Genomic DNA, 14,885 nt, shown 5'->3' with positions numbered 1-14,885 from the left:
GTCATATTCATGATGGTGTGCGAGAGAAGCAGTAGGCGTGGGGGTTGAAAAGTCTGTTGAACAGGTTATAGAATCTTTAAAGTTGAAAGAGACCTCTAAGATCAAGTCAGTGCGGAAAAATCACGCAGAGTCCACTGGGCACACACCCGCAGGGTTTTCTCTCTCAAGGTTTGGATTACACAGGCTCTTTTACCCCGAACTCCCAGCTGCACCTTGCCCTCTTCCTTTCCCCATGGGCTGAGGTACTAGGAAGGTACAGCCTTCCCGAACTGCCTAGCACATATTGTCCCCTCGTATATGTAATTTTCCCCAAAAGTTCAGAAACTCAGGGGCCCATTTGTCTGTGGGCCCAGTGAAACTCAGGGGCCTATTTGTCTGTTCCAGAGTCAGACTCTCTGGGCTCTGTAACAAACCTGTGGCTTGAAGTTGGTAGAGATATTAAGATGCATTTCAGAGACATTAACACCCAACCCCTCACCCATGGAAGTATTTTGTACATAAGCACACATCAGGTCAAACCATAAACGAGCTCCAGAGTAATGAGTCTTTAATCAGGTATAGAACTTCCATAGTACTTTTTTATTGTATAGTAATTCTCAGATCAATACCCAAGTTTATGAGGTTTGAGGCGGCTGTCACTCAGTGGATATCACTTTTCAGCTTCATCTTTCCTCAACTACACAGGAGAGGGCTCATACAGCGATCTGTCCTGAGCAGATCTGTTTTGCAGAGCTGTTGGGCACTGACAGCACCACAACAGAAGCAAGAAGAGCAGGCGAGAAGAGACAGTGCCCAACTCCCATTTTACAGCTGCAGAGGCCTCCTTGAGAGCCCTGTGCCTGGCGTGAGGCTGGTGACACCGCTGGTCCGCTCCTCCCTCCCCCTGTCCCGCACATCCCGTCACCTTCACCCGAGCCCCGGCCCCCCGTCCTGCCGGGCGGCCTTTAAGGGGCGGCCCCGCGGCCATCTTGGGCAGTAGCGCGTGCGCGGTGCGGAGCGGCAGCAGGAGCGATGGGGCCGGGACAGAACGGCGCCGTGCGGGGTATGGCTGGCCGGGAGCTGGAGGTGTGAGCTGAGCGGAGGGGCGGGGCAGGGCCGGGGGCCCAGGACCGCGGCCGGGCAGGACGGGACGGGGGGCGCCGCTCGGGGGGCGGCTGCGCCTGGCGCCCCGTACCCCGTCGGACCCCCGGGACAAGATGGCGGGCTGCCCGCCGCCGGGCCCGCGGGATGCGGCGCGTCTGGAAGCGGCCGTGGGATCCGCTCGTCAGTAAAACCCCTGCTGTGGTCAGCGAGGGGGGAGCGCGCTGTGCTGGCTCGGCCTGAGGGGTCCCCAGCCCCCCACTGCCGTGTGAGGGCCCGGAGCCGCCGAGCTCCGCGCCGGGCCCGTACGGGTGCTGCGGCCCTCGCAGCGGGCTCGGCCGCCAGCCGGGTTTTATCTGTAGAGAGGACAGCCCGTTTCAGACACCGCTGTTTATTTTTGTCGTTCCACCTGTTTGAGTGAAAATTTCGTGAAAACCTGTAAATGTCAGAGGTTTTGTCTGGCTCTCTGTGCCCGCTACTGAACAGTAGAGGTAACGGTGACATTTGCGCTGTGTAATGATTGACCTGAACCGCGCCTGAGGTAGCGTTGTGTGTTTTAAATGCTGTTGCACAACAGGACAGGATGAAATAGTTGGGCTGGGTGGAGGATAGAATAGACTAGAAAGATTAATCACCTAATTTTCCCTAAAAAATGAGCTTTACGTGCATGACTGGTTTCCACTTGCAAAGCTGCTCATGGTTTATGTCCTTGATTTAGCGGGCAGATGGTTTGGGTTTTTTTGTTTTTTTTTTTTTTTTTTGAGGCGTGGGGGAGGGTGGAAGCTGCTGATACAGATGATGGTGGCAAAGACATTAGTCTAAAATGGGCTATAGCGGTGGAAGGCTATGCTTATTAAGATAATCAAATCACTGAGGATCACTTGGCAATGACTTGCATCCAGGTTGTGTTCCCAACGGCAGCTTGCTGTCATTTATAATCTTGCAAGAATTAGAACAGTTCCTAGACACTGGGAATTAAACAGAAAATCTTTGTGGAGATGGGAGAAGAATATGCACTTGAACAAACTGAAAATATCCTCATTATCTAACAAAGGAGCAGCTGATGGCACTAGTCTGGAGGGTGCTCTGTTTGGGAGGAGACAGCATTAGGTTTTTGTGATTTCTGAAGAGATTAAACTTGACCACTGCCTTGTCACTGGCAGGTTACAGTTTTTCCTCCAGCTGGCATGTGTCTCAGGCTAATGAGTATTGAAAATCATTTATTCTCCACTGAAAACTAGACCCCAGAAACTTACTGTATTTTTATGAGATTTAATTCGTGGTATCAGTTAGGGGAGTTCATTGCTTCTGTGCATGTGTGCCCTTTGAAAAGCAGTGAGTAGCACAACTAATGCTTTTGGTCTGAGAGGTGTGGTTGTTTGCAGGTGTCACCCCACACCAACCACAGATCTGATCATGGTGACGTGCTTTTTACTGCTTATTGGTGAAATCCAGCAATCTTTTTCCCTCAGGTGGCCTCTTTACCATACATTTTCAGTTAAATTAAATGTGCCAGTTATAATCTCATTTTTTGTGGATGCTGTGGAGTGGTAGAAATGCCTTTGTTGGCTTTGACTGCTTGACTTTTACTGTTAGGCTTTTTGTGTATCCAGTTATCTTGGATGACTCTTCAGTAAGTGAGTATCATGTGTTTCTCCATCATTGGCTTTTATTGTGGGCAGTGGCACTACTGGACTGTCATGAACAACCCTTGCACAATAATAGTCTCTTCACTGGCAACAAAATGAGGACAAAAGTGCTTGAAAGTTACAAGCACTTCTGGAGATGTAAAATACAGTTTTTCATGTCAGGTGTTATTACTCTGTGACTTTTGAATAACATAAATATTTTCTAAGCAGCAGAGGTTACCTGACTGTTGCCTCTTAGGGCAGTCTTGGACTAACTTTGTCAGGCTGTAGCTCTCCCCCATATTGCTGATAGCTGCTAGAATGTAAATTGATCTGGGTTCTTCAGAAGGATGGTGGTGGAGGCAAGACCACTTCACTTTCTTAGTCCATTTCTCAGTGCAGTTGGTAAATCTGTGTTTTCCTGTGCATGAAGTGCCTCAGAGCTCTCTAGCAGATTCAAGAACTCCCTCTGTAGTGTAGATATGGAAACATCCAGAGCAATCTTCTAGATGCTTAGAGAAAGAAGAGAGAGAAACTTTGATCAAAATCTCTTTCATCAGAATATGTCCAAAGAATACAGAAGAGAGTAAATCCCTGTCAGGGTTCTACTGCCATTCTTGCCTCTGATTTTTTTGTTTACTTCTGTGCACTGCCTGTCTCCTGGGGCTCCATTCTTTGAATTTGTTTCCTTCTTTCCATCTCTCTTGCTGTCTCTTCTCTCCTTTCTGTTTTAATTTTTCTGGAGTTGTAGCTGAATTTTTTTCCATTGCTTAGTGCTTAAAACACAAAACCAATTTTTTCTGCCTTGTTACGCAGACCTGTTTTGTCTTGCCTTATAACACTCTGATTTGGTATTATACCAGAATTGGGAGTTCTTTAATAAAAGCTCAAAAGTTGTTCCTACTGCTTTTTATTTTAAGAAGAAATAAAAACCCCTTGACACTCCACATCAGTGTCACTCTGTTAACAGATGCCTCATGCATGACCTTAGGAGTTTCGCAGCAAACTGTTGAATTGGCACCAGAGCTCTTTTGAAACAGTTCAGAGTATTTAAAAATAAAAGTGTTTCTTCCATTTTATGGTCAGCATTTTATGGTTAACTTAGTTAGAAAGATTAAATGGGTGTTCCAGCTTTTCCAGATCTGTGTGTGAAACAAGACAAAACTTAGTGCCTCTGAAACCCTGGAGGATGATTTATCAGAGAGTCTATTGAATAAATTAAAATATTTCTTCTAAATTTTTGTTATATTTATTAAGGCAGTTCTGGAATTTAAAGAATAAGACTGCTTTAAATGTTTTGATTTAACACATTATTGGTTGATATAATTTTCCATCCCAAAAGGGGAAAAGTGAAGTGGCTCCAGTGAAGCCACTACCTGAAAAAAGGTAATACAGTAGAAATTCCTCTACTATAAGAACATTCCCCTACTATAAGAAAAAATACCTGAGGCTGTTGATGTGTATCCATATAAGCTATTGATGTGTATCCAAGCTATTACTAAGCTTGTGTAAGCTATTGATGTGTGTGCACCTTGCCTGTGTGTGTGAAGGATGACTCTGGCCCTTGGCAGAAGAGGCAGAGAGGATGAGATGACAGTTTGGTTTGTGATCTCTGCCTGCTGGGCTGGAGCTGATGTGCACAGTTATGGGCGATGGCCCCAGGGGTGTCAGAGGGATCTGGGCTGGCTGCAGATGTGCAGAGCAGCTCTTCTAAATGTGCTGCTGAATTTTAGTCCAGACTTCTCTTGCTTGCAGTGAGTCACAGGAATATTAACAATTTTTTTCCTCTTCTTGTTTGCTCAGTTTTCTTGGACTTTTGGATAGGTACAAGTAAAGATCAGCTTCCTTTAGGTGCAGTAGCTTAAAGGATGCTTCAGTTACAGGAGACACCTGTGGTCTTCATTAAAGTCACTCTTTCCCCTTGGATTTCACAAGGTCTGTGGTCTCCCTGTGCCCTTGTCACTTACTGAAAATGTAGGTGCAGGTTTGGAGCATGGGCAGTGCACTGGGAGCAGCTTGGGCAGTCCTTGCAGTTGCTGCTTTCCTGAAAGCCACACAATGAGCAGCCCTAGATCTGCTTTTGCTGTTGGAGCTGCACTGGGCTTTTCATTGGGGTCACCTCCAAGTTCTCAGAGCCAGCAGGTCCCTGGGTTTGCTGAGCTCCTCCCAGCCACACCCCAGGACAGGGCTGCTGCAGTGGTTTTTCTTGGGAGAGCTGCTGTCTTGGATTTAAACTGTAGTTGTCCTTTTGATTCATTTGGGCTGTTGTGCTAAATTAAAGCAGATTTTCATAGAATTCTTTTTAAATTTTAATTTCCTTGCTTTATCAAATTAATGCATTACTCTGGGGAATAAAGGGTGAGAACTCACTGGATGGGTATAAAACACAGCATTCACAACATAGTCTCTGGGGCTTTTATTGTTTTAAGGAGATGGGGGGCAGGGAAACATACCTGTCCTAAATTCTTGCATGTTAAAGATGATTTTCTGTATCTTAATGTCACCTTACTGTTACAGGAAGGGTTTGTCATTCATTAGCAGATGAGGTCTCAGTGTATGTTGGTCTCTTCTGTGTCATTTACTAAGAAGATGAACTCTGAAGGATCTCTGCATCTTTTACTCCTTTAGTAAGACTCTAGAAGAGTGCCTGCCTTCTCAGATCTGACAGGGCTGCAGACACTGCACAGACCTGGCTAATTCCATATTGCTGCAGCCAGGCACCTTTGGATCAGTTTGATGCCTATCAGTGTTAGCTGAGCAAAGAGCTTGATATGGATTTTAGGAAAGTCTGTGGGACAGGGACAGAAAACTTTGATGCTTTTAGTCCAAGCTCTCAGTGGAAATTCAGCAAGTCAGATCATGGAAAGTAGCAAGAACTAATAAAGGTTTTTGTTTCTTCCTAGACATGAACATAGTGATGTCTCTTGCTCCACAGGTGCCATCTCACTTGGCATCTTACAAATCCAATTAAAACATAGAAGGCCAGGAGACAGTTCTAATTTTATGAAGTTCTGTAAATGTGCTAAAAGTGAAATTCCTGTTTATTTGTCTGTAAACAGAACTTGCAGTACATGCCTATGTAGGAGTGCTGGATAGAAAGCAAAGAAAGAGCAGCCACTTGTTACTCTGAGAGGAAACAACCGGACCTGGTGCTGCAACCTGAACCTTTGAGCCAAAGTCCAGCTTATTTTCATGAAGCAGAGAGAAAACAGTAGAGCCACAAAAAAGTAGGAAAACCTCTTGCAGGAATGGACATTGTGCTAAGACAGACTGCAAAAATTTTCCCGATAAAGGGAGAAAATGTGAGGATGATGAGTTGTGGTAAGAGGATTTTTTTAAATGAAAGTTGTCTTGCAGAGATTCAGGATTTAACCTAGTTAAAATAAACATGTGCTATGATTCTTAAATAGAATCTTTTTGGATCCTTGTTCTTTCTTCTATACTGCAGTAGGGATTTAATCTAAGATGGCTTTTGTTACAGGTGGCAGTATATTTAATAATTTCCCCATTGCCAAACAACTGGTTTTAGTTTTTTTAGTTACAAGATGGATTTTATTAAAAGCTACTCAGTGCCCATGCCTTTTTTGGGGTTGAAACCTAGTTTTGGGTTGTTAGCAGTGACTGTTCTTCTTTAGTGACTTTCTTGCAACTGAAACAAACACAGGTTTTTGCTGCTACACCTAGTTTAATATGCTGAACTTTGAAATAATGTACTGCTGATGGTAATATCAGGGTTTGCTAAGTAGAAAAGTTAAAACAAAACCAAACCATGAAAACTCTGCCATGAAAATTCTCACCCTTGTGTAGAAAGGATTTGGGTGAAGTAGAACTCTGATCAATAGAAAAGAGCTTGACTTGGTGACTGTCAAAGGAAAATACTCTTTTAAGGTAGAGAATTACTACTACAGAATAAAAAGATCTGTTGGAAAGTAAAGAGATGTTGCTGCAAGTATGAAAATATTTACTGCTGAGTAGTTTTAATAGAATGTTGGGGTCAAAACCTGACAGTCTCTTGTTTTTTCTTCTTTATTCTAGCTGAATGGGTTGCTGCAGTCTCCATAGCTGCTGGAGCAGCTGCTCTTGGATATCTAGCTTACAAAACACTTCTTTGTAAAGACAAATCCTCCAAAGCAATGGTGAATCCCCATATCCAGAAGGATAACCCCAAGGTAGTCCATGCCTTTGATATGGAAGATCTGGGAGACAAGGCTGTGTACTGTCGTTGTTGGAGGTCTAAGAAGGTAAGAGAAGAGGGAATGGGTCCAGTGTTGTTCATGTTGATTGTTCATAAATTATTACATCTTTCAGCAAAACTATTTTAAAACTGATTTATTTAGAGCAAACTAACCTCTATTCACCTAAACAGTTCTGCACAGAGATGTAGCAATATTCCAGTCTATAGAATGATGCACATTTGTTGTGATGCTCAGAGTAAAGCCTGCAGATCAGTGCTAATAGTGGACAAAATGTTCCTGTAGCTCTGAAGAAGGTATCTTGAAAAGAGAGCAACTGTCTGGAGCGTGATCATGAGTGACAGATACCATTTTGTGTGCTACCTGTGCTCATACTGAGGCTTATCCAAAACCTTTGGCCTGTTGGCAGTAGGAGCTCAGTGAGGAGTCTGTGAGGATCCTAAACACCTCTTTTTGGAGAAAGTTGGAAGCTTAGTCAGAAAGTACTTGCTAGTAGTACATGGTGTATGCCAGTGAAATCACAGTGGCATGCTTTAAGCTTCTATTTTTGAGCAATTTTGAGCTTCTATTTTTGAGCAATTATAAGTCTGGCCTAAATATTGGTGCAGCTTGCTTGCATTTGAAGTTGGGTTGCTTCAATTGCCTTAACCTAGTGATAACGGAGCCTCTCAATAACAGTACCTCAGATTTCAATCTGATCTCAGGGGTGTGTGACACCTGAGATGTATATACTTTATCTATAAAGGTAGTTCTGGGATCTGTAATGAGAGAAAGCAGATTGCATGGTTAATCCTGTCCATTTACCACTGGTGCACATTTAAAAGCTTTTTTAGGAGGTGCCAGTGTGTGGAGTCTGAACTAATACAGACTCCAGAGCCAGACAACTGCCTTGGAATTTAGCTCTCTCTCCTCCAAGGAGATGAATACTCAACTTCTCAAGCCTTAGACATTGGTCTCATCAGGCCAAACTCAGCAATTTCCAGATGCTGTAGCTTTAGGTTCTTGCTCTTGTCAGATCTGACTTCATTACCTTGCAGGTAACTCAGGAGCTTACACATTTGTACCTGAATTGGGTTTTACAGTGTAACTGCTAAGGATTAAACAGCATTATTATTTGATGCTGAAATAGTTTTGTGGAGATGGCCTTGTCTTCTTGATTCTTTCTGGAGTCTGAACTGAAAAAGCCCTACTTGAGCCCTGGTGTTTGTGCTTTCTGCTTCCTATTCAGTCTTCTAAACAGAAATGGAAGATAGTGTCTGATTCTGCTGGCTGCATGGCAGCTCCTGCCAATTGTTTCCTCTTGTTTGATGTTACCCTTCTTTTGGTGTGAAAGAAGAACCTTAAGAAGTATGTTTTGGCATATGTTTAAGGGATATTGACAGTTCAGGAACATATTGCCCTACTGAGTTAGAAACAAAGTAGATGAGGATATAATGAGTGCATTCTTAGAATTCTGATCTGAAAGGTCTTGTAAAGGCATTTAGGAGGTGAGTGGAGATTTTGGAAGGTATTTATTTCCTTTTACTGCTGTTAATTGGTTAGTATTTTAGTCAACATGTTCCACCTCAAAGCCTGTGGTTTCCAGTTTTGTTGCCTTTCTCTTGCCTTCATGGGCTGACCTTGCAGCATGGGTTGCATAACCTTTAATAGGGTTTGTGTGCTTCTCATATTTGTTATTGTGAAACAGTAATAAAGTACACCATTCTTACTTGCTTGTCATAGTTGGAAGTTGTCAGCTAGCCTTATCTGGCTTTCACAGTTCTCAAACTGTTTAAATTTTTAATTCTATGGTGTCAGAATGTGGAATGTGTGTGCTTTCAATGCAGGAAATTACAGTTACTTCAAATGCATTAGGTACCTGTCATGTTTTTGTTAAAGGTGCATCTGAAGGCTAGAAGAAATGTCCTTTTGTGTTACTCTCTGCACTTCTGCTGAGATTCAGGCTCACCTGTGGCATGGGGCTGTTGGTAGAAGCAGGAGGATTAGGAACCACAGGATGTTTCTGTTGCACTGATGGTGTGCATGCACTTAGAGCTGACCCCACAGGGTGCTGCTCCTCTACATGGAATAACAAAGCAGTTGGACCAGAGTATTTTAGAGTAACTACACCAGAGTATTTTAGAGTAACTCTTGAAAAAAGAGCAGTTGTTTTTGTTTAGGGTTTTTTTCTGAAAAAGTATATTTAAAATGCTTTTGTGCTGGCCAAAGTCTTTGTGTAATGTATGTGTTTTTAAAAACCAAACATGGTATATTGAAATAAGTTTGTCTTGGCATGTAATTATCTGTTAATAATAAATGGGTGGTTCTTTAAATGACCCTTTTGTAGTCAGTTTTGTGCTCTGCAGGCACTTCATAGTTGTCCAGTTTAGTGAACAAACCTAGTGCTCAAACTAACCAATATAGAGACAAGAGTTTTGTCTTCTAAATTGTAATTAAAGTTAGAACACTTGTTGTCTTACTTGTCTTCATTTTTAGGTTTGAGTTGGGGGAGTGGGAAATTTAATCTGCTGTCTTTTTACAATGACCTGCAGCTTCTGTGTCTTCCAGAGAAGTATTAGTCCCCAGCTTGTGGGTTGAGGAATACTGCTGCAGACTATCAGCAGAAATAGTGACAGAGAATCCACACATGTTCAGTGTCAAGGGCAATCAGCTGAGCTGTCCAGATCACTGTACAATTCCCCTGGGGTTTGAGCTGTGACCACTATTGCTGCTAGCCTGCTTTATTTTTAATCAGGGATGAACACATTGTGTCAGGCCCAATATCCTTCTCTGCAGAGTCTGGTCTTTGAGGAGACCAAGTGAGTGCTCTGGCAAAGTGATGTTTGGTTTGGTGTTTGTCCCTGAGAAGCTCAAGTGCAGTGTCACAGCCCCTGGGAGCCAGAGTTCTGAGAGCAGCTGACCAGCAGAATGAGTGCAGAGCAGGCACTGTTGGTAGCTGTTAAAGATGTCTCCATGCTGTCTAAACCTAGCAGTCCCACCATTTTTGTTGCTTGAAAACTTGGAAGTGATGATGTTGTAGCTGGACTTTGGGCTGCCTCCTTGGAGCTTGTGAGATGTTCATGTCTGATGGAAGCTGTGTCACTGCATCTGTGAAGACCAGTGGATTGTGGGGTTAAATGGGAAAACAACTGGCCCAGGAACATCTGTTGAAAGCTGCTCAATGTCCCAGTAACATACATTCCTGTTGGCTGAGATTTTGTCAAGTGTCTGTCACTACTTTTTCATTGAGTAACAAGTAACTGATGGGATGGGAAGATTTCTCCATGAATCAGCTTACATGAGCATTCTCTGAATTCAAGGTTTCTTTATTCAGAAATATTGCATGCCATTTTTAGCCTATGTTTTGACATTTCATTACTGTGAAAAGCCAGAAGAAACCCCTACACCTCATCTCTCTCCTTCCCTCCCAGTACTATCCTACAGACAAGGTGGTGTTATTTTTAAAGCTCTGTATATTGCTTCATTGTATTGGTTTTTTGCAGTACTTGGAAATCTTTTATTCTAATGAAGCATGGGTGGTAGGGTATTCATGTTTTTCAAAGGCTGTGACTGAAGCAGGAACATGGAGCTCAGTGGAACGTTGAGTACTGACTGTGATGGTACTGCAGGAGAATGGAACTGTTGCAGAGGCAAAAGCTGAGTAATGCCCAACTTTCAGCCCCATTACCTCTAAGCAAACAAAATTGTAACTGAATGCAAAATACCAGCGTGTGATTTCTGTGATCATCTCCAGAGTTTCCTGTGCAGAGGGGGTGTAGCCCTGAAAATGCATCCTTGAGAAGTGATGGGATCCAGCCTCACTCTTACTGCCTCCCAGAATGTCTTACAGCTCTTCCATGTGATAAGAGCTTCCCAGGAGCAGTAGTTATCACTTCTCTGGGAGCTGGGCAGTTAGAGCTGGCTCAAGGAGTCCCTGTAATTCTTGCTCTGACCAGCCTGTTCTGGGGTGGGGTTTGTTTGGGGTTTTCTAATGGAACAAATATTTCTTCAATTTACTTTCAACTGATGTGTCTCTGTGACAGCACTGAGGAAGCTTAGGGCAAGGTTGAGAGTAAGATACTCCAGGTAGGTCACAGCTGAAGGTCTATTCAGGCTGCAGTTTTCTCCTGCTCACCTGAGGCAGGAACACCAAAGGGTGGAGTTTGGTGGCTGCTGTTTCAGAGCAAGCCTCTTGTCTGCTCTGCACTAATAAGGATAAAGCAGCATTCAGCCAAAACTCAGGGAGACCTGAGATGCTGGCATAAAAGTTGTGGTCTGTGGTTTCAGTGGATTTAATGAGAAGATGCCTAATAAACTTCAGCCTAGGTTCTCAGTTCTAACTCTGGATGTACTTTAGATGTGTTTATTTTTTGTTTTTTCAGTTCCCACTGTGTGATGGCTCTCACACAAAGCACAACGAGGAAACTGGTGACAACGTTGGGCCTCTGATCATCAAGAGGAAGGAAGCGTAGAGTGGACACTAGAAGCTACAGAATCAATGTCTGACAAATCCTCTGTTCTCTTGTAATTGGGGGGGAAAATCCACAAATTCTTTGTCATATGACTGAAGACTTCCCATTTAGTATATACATCAGGCTTCAGCATGTATATTTTCTCTGGTACTTGTTGTCTTTCAATCACTACAATGCATAATTTACTGAGTAGTCATGGTTTAAATATTTTGTCCTGTAAAATGTGTGTACCCTCTCACTAGTGTGAAACTAAAATGAGGCACAGAATGTACTTCATCAGGAAATAGGTATTAAATTATTTTCAAATACATGTGTATCAAAAGATAGATAATAAAATCCTGGAGAGGTTCAGAGGTAGATAGATATCCATGTAAAAGGCAGTGGCAGGGAAGAAATCACAGTGCCATCATAATCTCTGATTGTGCTGCATTTTCTGCAGGTGTCACATTTGTCCTATTACACTACAGTGCTCTATGGCTTCTGTAAAAGAACAAATTCCAATTGCTAGCTATGAACAGAGAACAGAAAAGGCTGAAAGATGGGGCTAGAGGGCAACTTTACCTTGGATTTACAGCAGCATTGAAACTTGACCCTACTTCAACTTGGTATCAAAAAAACACTGTCCAAACTGCAGACCTGTATTTAGAGTAGGATTAGGGAAATAGTCTCTAGAGATTTCTTAATAGATGAATGAAATGACACCAAGTGCTCCAAGAGTGATGGGTGGGGGGGTGGCAGGGTTGTTATTGCTGTTAGAGAAAGCCTTAGTTTCACTTGCATTTTTTCAGTGAAGCCAACTTCCCCAGACCACAGGATGCTTCTGTGGGGTGGCTCTGCTGATTAATTCCAGAAGCTAAAATAAAAACTAAAACCCCCACCTGTCATCACCATCTGCTTCACCATTGCACTGGCTGGTTCTGGAAAGCTTTTCCCACTGAGAAGGGAGGAGGCATACCTTTCTTAATATGTGGCCTTAGGCTCTATGTGTCTTAACTCCTGCCTCCCTGGGCTGCTAATGTGGTTCAGCTGATTTTACCAAAAAACCTGGCATGGATGAAGAAGGGCTTTGAAAACAGATAGAAACAAGAAGGGAGGGAAGGATGAGACAGAGAGAGCTCTTACCGTCCTTACCCATGGCACTTGTCTTGTTTGGCATGGTTGCATCAGTGCCTGTCACGTTGGTTTCCTTAAATAGCTTTGATTTGTTAACATGCATGTAAGTACAAAGCAAAACCCAAAGAGTGGGGCAGCAGGGGGCAGTTTTGTACTAAACCCAGCCCATGAGTGTAACTGTGGCCTGCATAAGATTGAGCTCTGAATGTCCTCGGACAGAAACTACCTCAGGGCTACATCAAAGGCCTTGTTAGGAAGCTGACATTTTAGCCTGGACCCTTAAGGATTCTTCAGATGATCAGGGCAGGAGAGTTCTGTTTGTTTCATTTTTTTAGGGGTGGTTGGTACAACTCGTTAAAACTGAAGATGTTTTGCATAGTTTCTCTGTGAGGCTTTCAGAGGCTGAGGTCTTGGCCAACTGGTCTGGATTTGGGCAGAAGCCCAGAATGTAAAGAAGGAGGCACAGGTAGAGAAAGGTGGAGTGTCAGAGTAAGAGCACTACTGTCCAAGAGACCTCTTGACCTGAAAGAAGTTGCAGCCAAATGTGTTAGTTTGTCTTTTCTGTCTGAGTGTAAAGACTTGATATTTTTTACTTTGCTGATTACTAATAGATATGGAAAGTTGTTTTAACCTTAAATTATCAAATACATTTTATCCAAAGCAAAGTAAATTCTGTATTATTAGAATATGACAGTGGATATTTCTGTATTTTTGTCAAATACACATTTGAGCTCATCTTAATCTCAAGGTTGTAAAGTCTGTGTTCTCATGGCTATGCTCTTTCTTTCAGTAGAGCTGTACAGTGCTGCTGTAGTCATGAACCTGTGTGTGGAGTGGATTTTCCTTCTGAGACTCCTTTTCCTGTCAACATCAAAGCCTGGCTGCTCCTGAAGGAATAGAAATTCAGTGTTAATGGTCTGAGAAATGAAGTCCTGAGGTTTCAGATAAGTCTCCTGAGTCATAAAACTATTTGGTGGAGTTTGCCAATAAAATATTTCCGGGAGTTTGGGCGTCAGGGAAGTGGGCCCTGTGGGAAGTTTTTATTCCTGAGAAGCACAGTCTCTGTTGATTTACATCCTGGTGACTTTTGTTTTGGAGAAGTGTTGCATTTCTGAATGTTGGTTTGAGTGTTCAGATCTTAATTAGAGGCACATACAGTTCCTGTACTGTACCTTATTTATGCAAGCTGTTCAAATGTGATGATGAGAAGAGAGTCTTGGATTTGAGGAAACAAACTTAACCAAGCAGTCTCAATGAGCATCACAGAGAACACTTCATTTTTTCTCTTAGTACCTTAACAGGTACTAAGGTACCATAATAGGCACTACATTCTAATGGCCAGAGTGCTTGACTGTTCCAATGGTCTCTTCAGTCGTGTTCTTTAGTGCTTTCTTCAAATAATCTCCAGAGTATGAAGTGCATTGGTTACATTTCTTCCAGTTTTAACCATAAATTTAACCACATGATTCAAATGTGCAATTTTGACCTCAGATTGAAAATCCTAATAGAAATCCTTCAAAAATTAAAGCAGAGAAAAATCCCTGCTGCAGAGTTAAAACTATTTCTGCTTCTCGTTATTTTCAGCTTGCAAGTGTTTGTTGGGAAGGTCAGGCAATTAAAGTACTGATTCTTGAGTAATTGAGTGTGACTCATTGAAATAGTGTGAATGTCAGGTATTTGAGTGCTTCTGCAGTCAGGATCCTTGAAGGAGAGAGGTTGTCAGTTACAGGTATTTCCTGCAGGTTTCATTGGAGCACTCAGTCTGCAGGCTGAGGGGGCAGTGGAGCCAGCAGCCAGCACTGCAGCTGTGCTCTCCACTGGATGGAAACAGAGGCCACGTGTTGTGGTTTGACCCTGGCCAAATGCCAGGCATCCACAAAGCCATTCACTCACCCTCTCTTGCTCTCAGCTGGGCAGAGGAGAGGGAAAAAAAATTAATGAAAGGCTCATGAGTTGAGATGAGGACTGGGAAAAAACACAATATGGGCAAAACAGGTTGAAATTTAAAGGTATAAAGTAAATTTATGATTAACAGAGTCAGAGGAGGATAATGAGAAGTGAAATAAGCCTTTAAAACACCTTTTTTTTTTTTTCCCCCAGCCCCTCCCTCCTTCCCATTGACATAGGAGACAGGGCATGGGGGTTTTGGTCAGTTTGTCACTGGACATCATCTTCTTTGTGCTCAGGGAGAGGAGCATTTCCTCTGCTGTGCTGTGGGGTCGCTCCCATGGGAGACAGTTCCAGACAGAACTGGAACTGTCTCTGTGGATTTCTCTAGTGTGGCTCTCATCTCATGAGCAGCAGTCTTGCCAGAACTGCTGCAGCATGAGTCCATCCCACAGGCAAACAGTCTTCCCAAAACTGCTGTGATGTGGGTCACTGGTCATGGGGTGCAGTCCTCTAAGAACAGGCTGCTTTAG

At 43.1% G+C, this 14,885-nt stretch overlaps 1 protein-coding gene across 5 annotated transcripts; it reads left to right on the top strand.

Moving 5' to 3' along the window:
- The first annotated feature begins 943 nt into the window (after nucleotides 1–943).
- CISD1 (CDGSH iron sulfur domain 1) lies at nucleotides 944–14,103 on the top strand. Of its 5 annotated transcripts, none has more exons than XM_036385490.2 (4): nucleotides 5,806–6,029; nucleotides 6,744–6,949; nucleotides 11,263–11,380; nucleotides 13,259–14,103. In XM_036385490.2, the coding sequence occupies exons 1-3, from the start codon at nucleotides 5,957–5,959 to the stop codon at nucleotides 11,350–11,352; spliced, it is 369 nt and encodes a 122-aa protein (XP_036241383.1). In that variant the 5' UTR covers nucleotides 5,806–5,956; the 3' UTR covers nucleotides 11,353–11,380; nucleotides 13,259–14,103. The 5 variants fall into 5 exon arrangements, with proteins under 5 accessions (XP_036241386.1, XP_036241385.1, XP_036241383.1 ...); XM_036385491.2 differs by having other exon boundaries at nucleotides 13,256–14,103; XM_036385493.2 differs by lacking the exons at nucleotides 5,806–6,029; nucleotides 13,259–14,103 and adding an exon at nucleotides 944–1,042 and having other exon boundaries at nucleotides 11,263–13,206.
- Nucleotides 14,104–14,885: the final 782 nt, after the last annotated feature.

This window comes from Molothrus ater, chromosome 8 (assembly GCF_012460135.2).
Source record: "Molothrus ater isolate BHLD 08-10-18 breed brown headed cowbird chromosome 8, BPBGC_Mater_1.1, whole genome shotgun sequence".
In the NCBI taxonomy this organism is placed as follows: domain Eukaryota; kingdom Metazoa; phylum Chordata; class Aves; order Passeriformes; family Icteridae; genus Molothrus; species Molothrus ater.
Note: the sequence above shows the minus strand (reverse complement) of the source record. Positions and strands in the feature narration are given on the sequence as shown.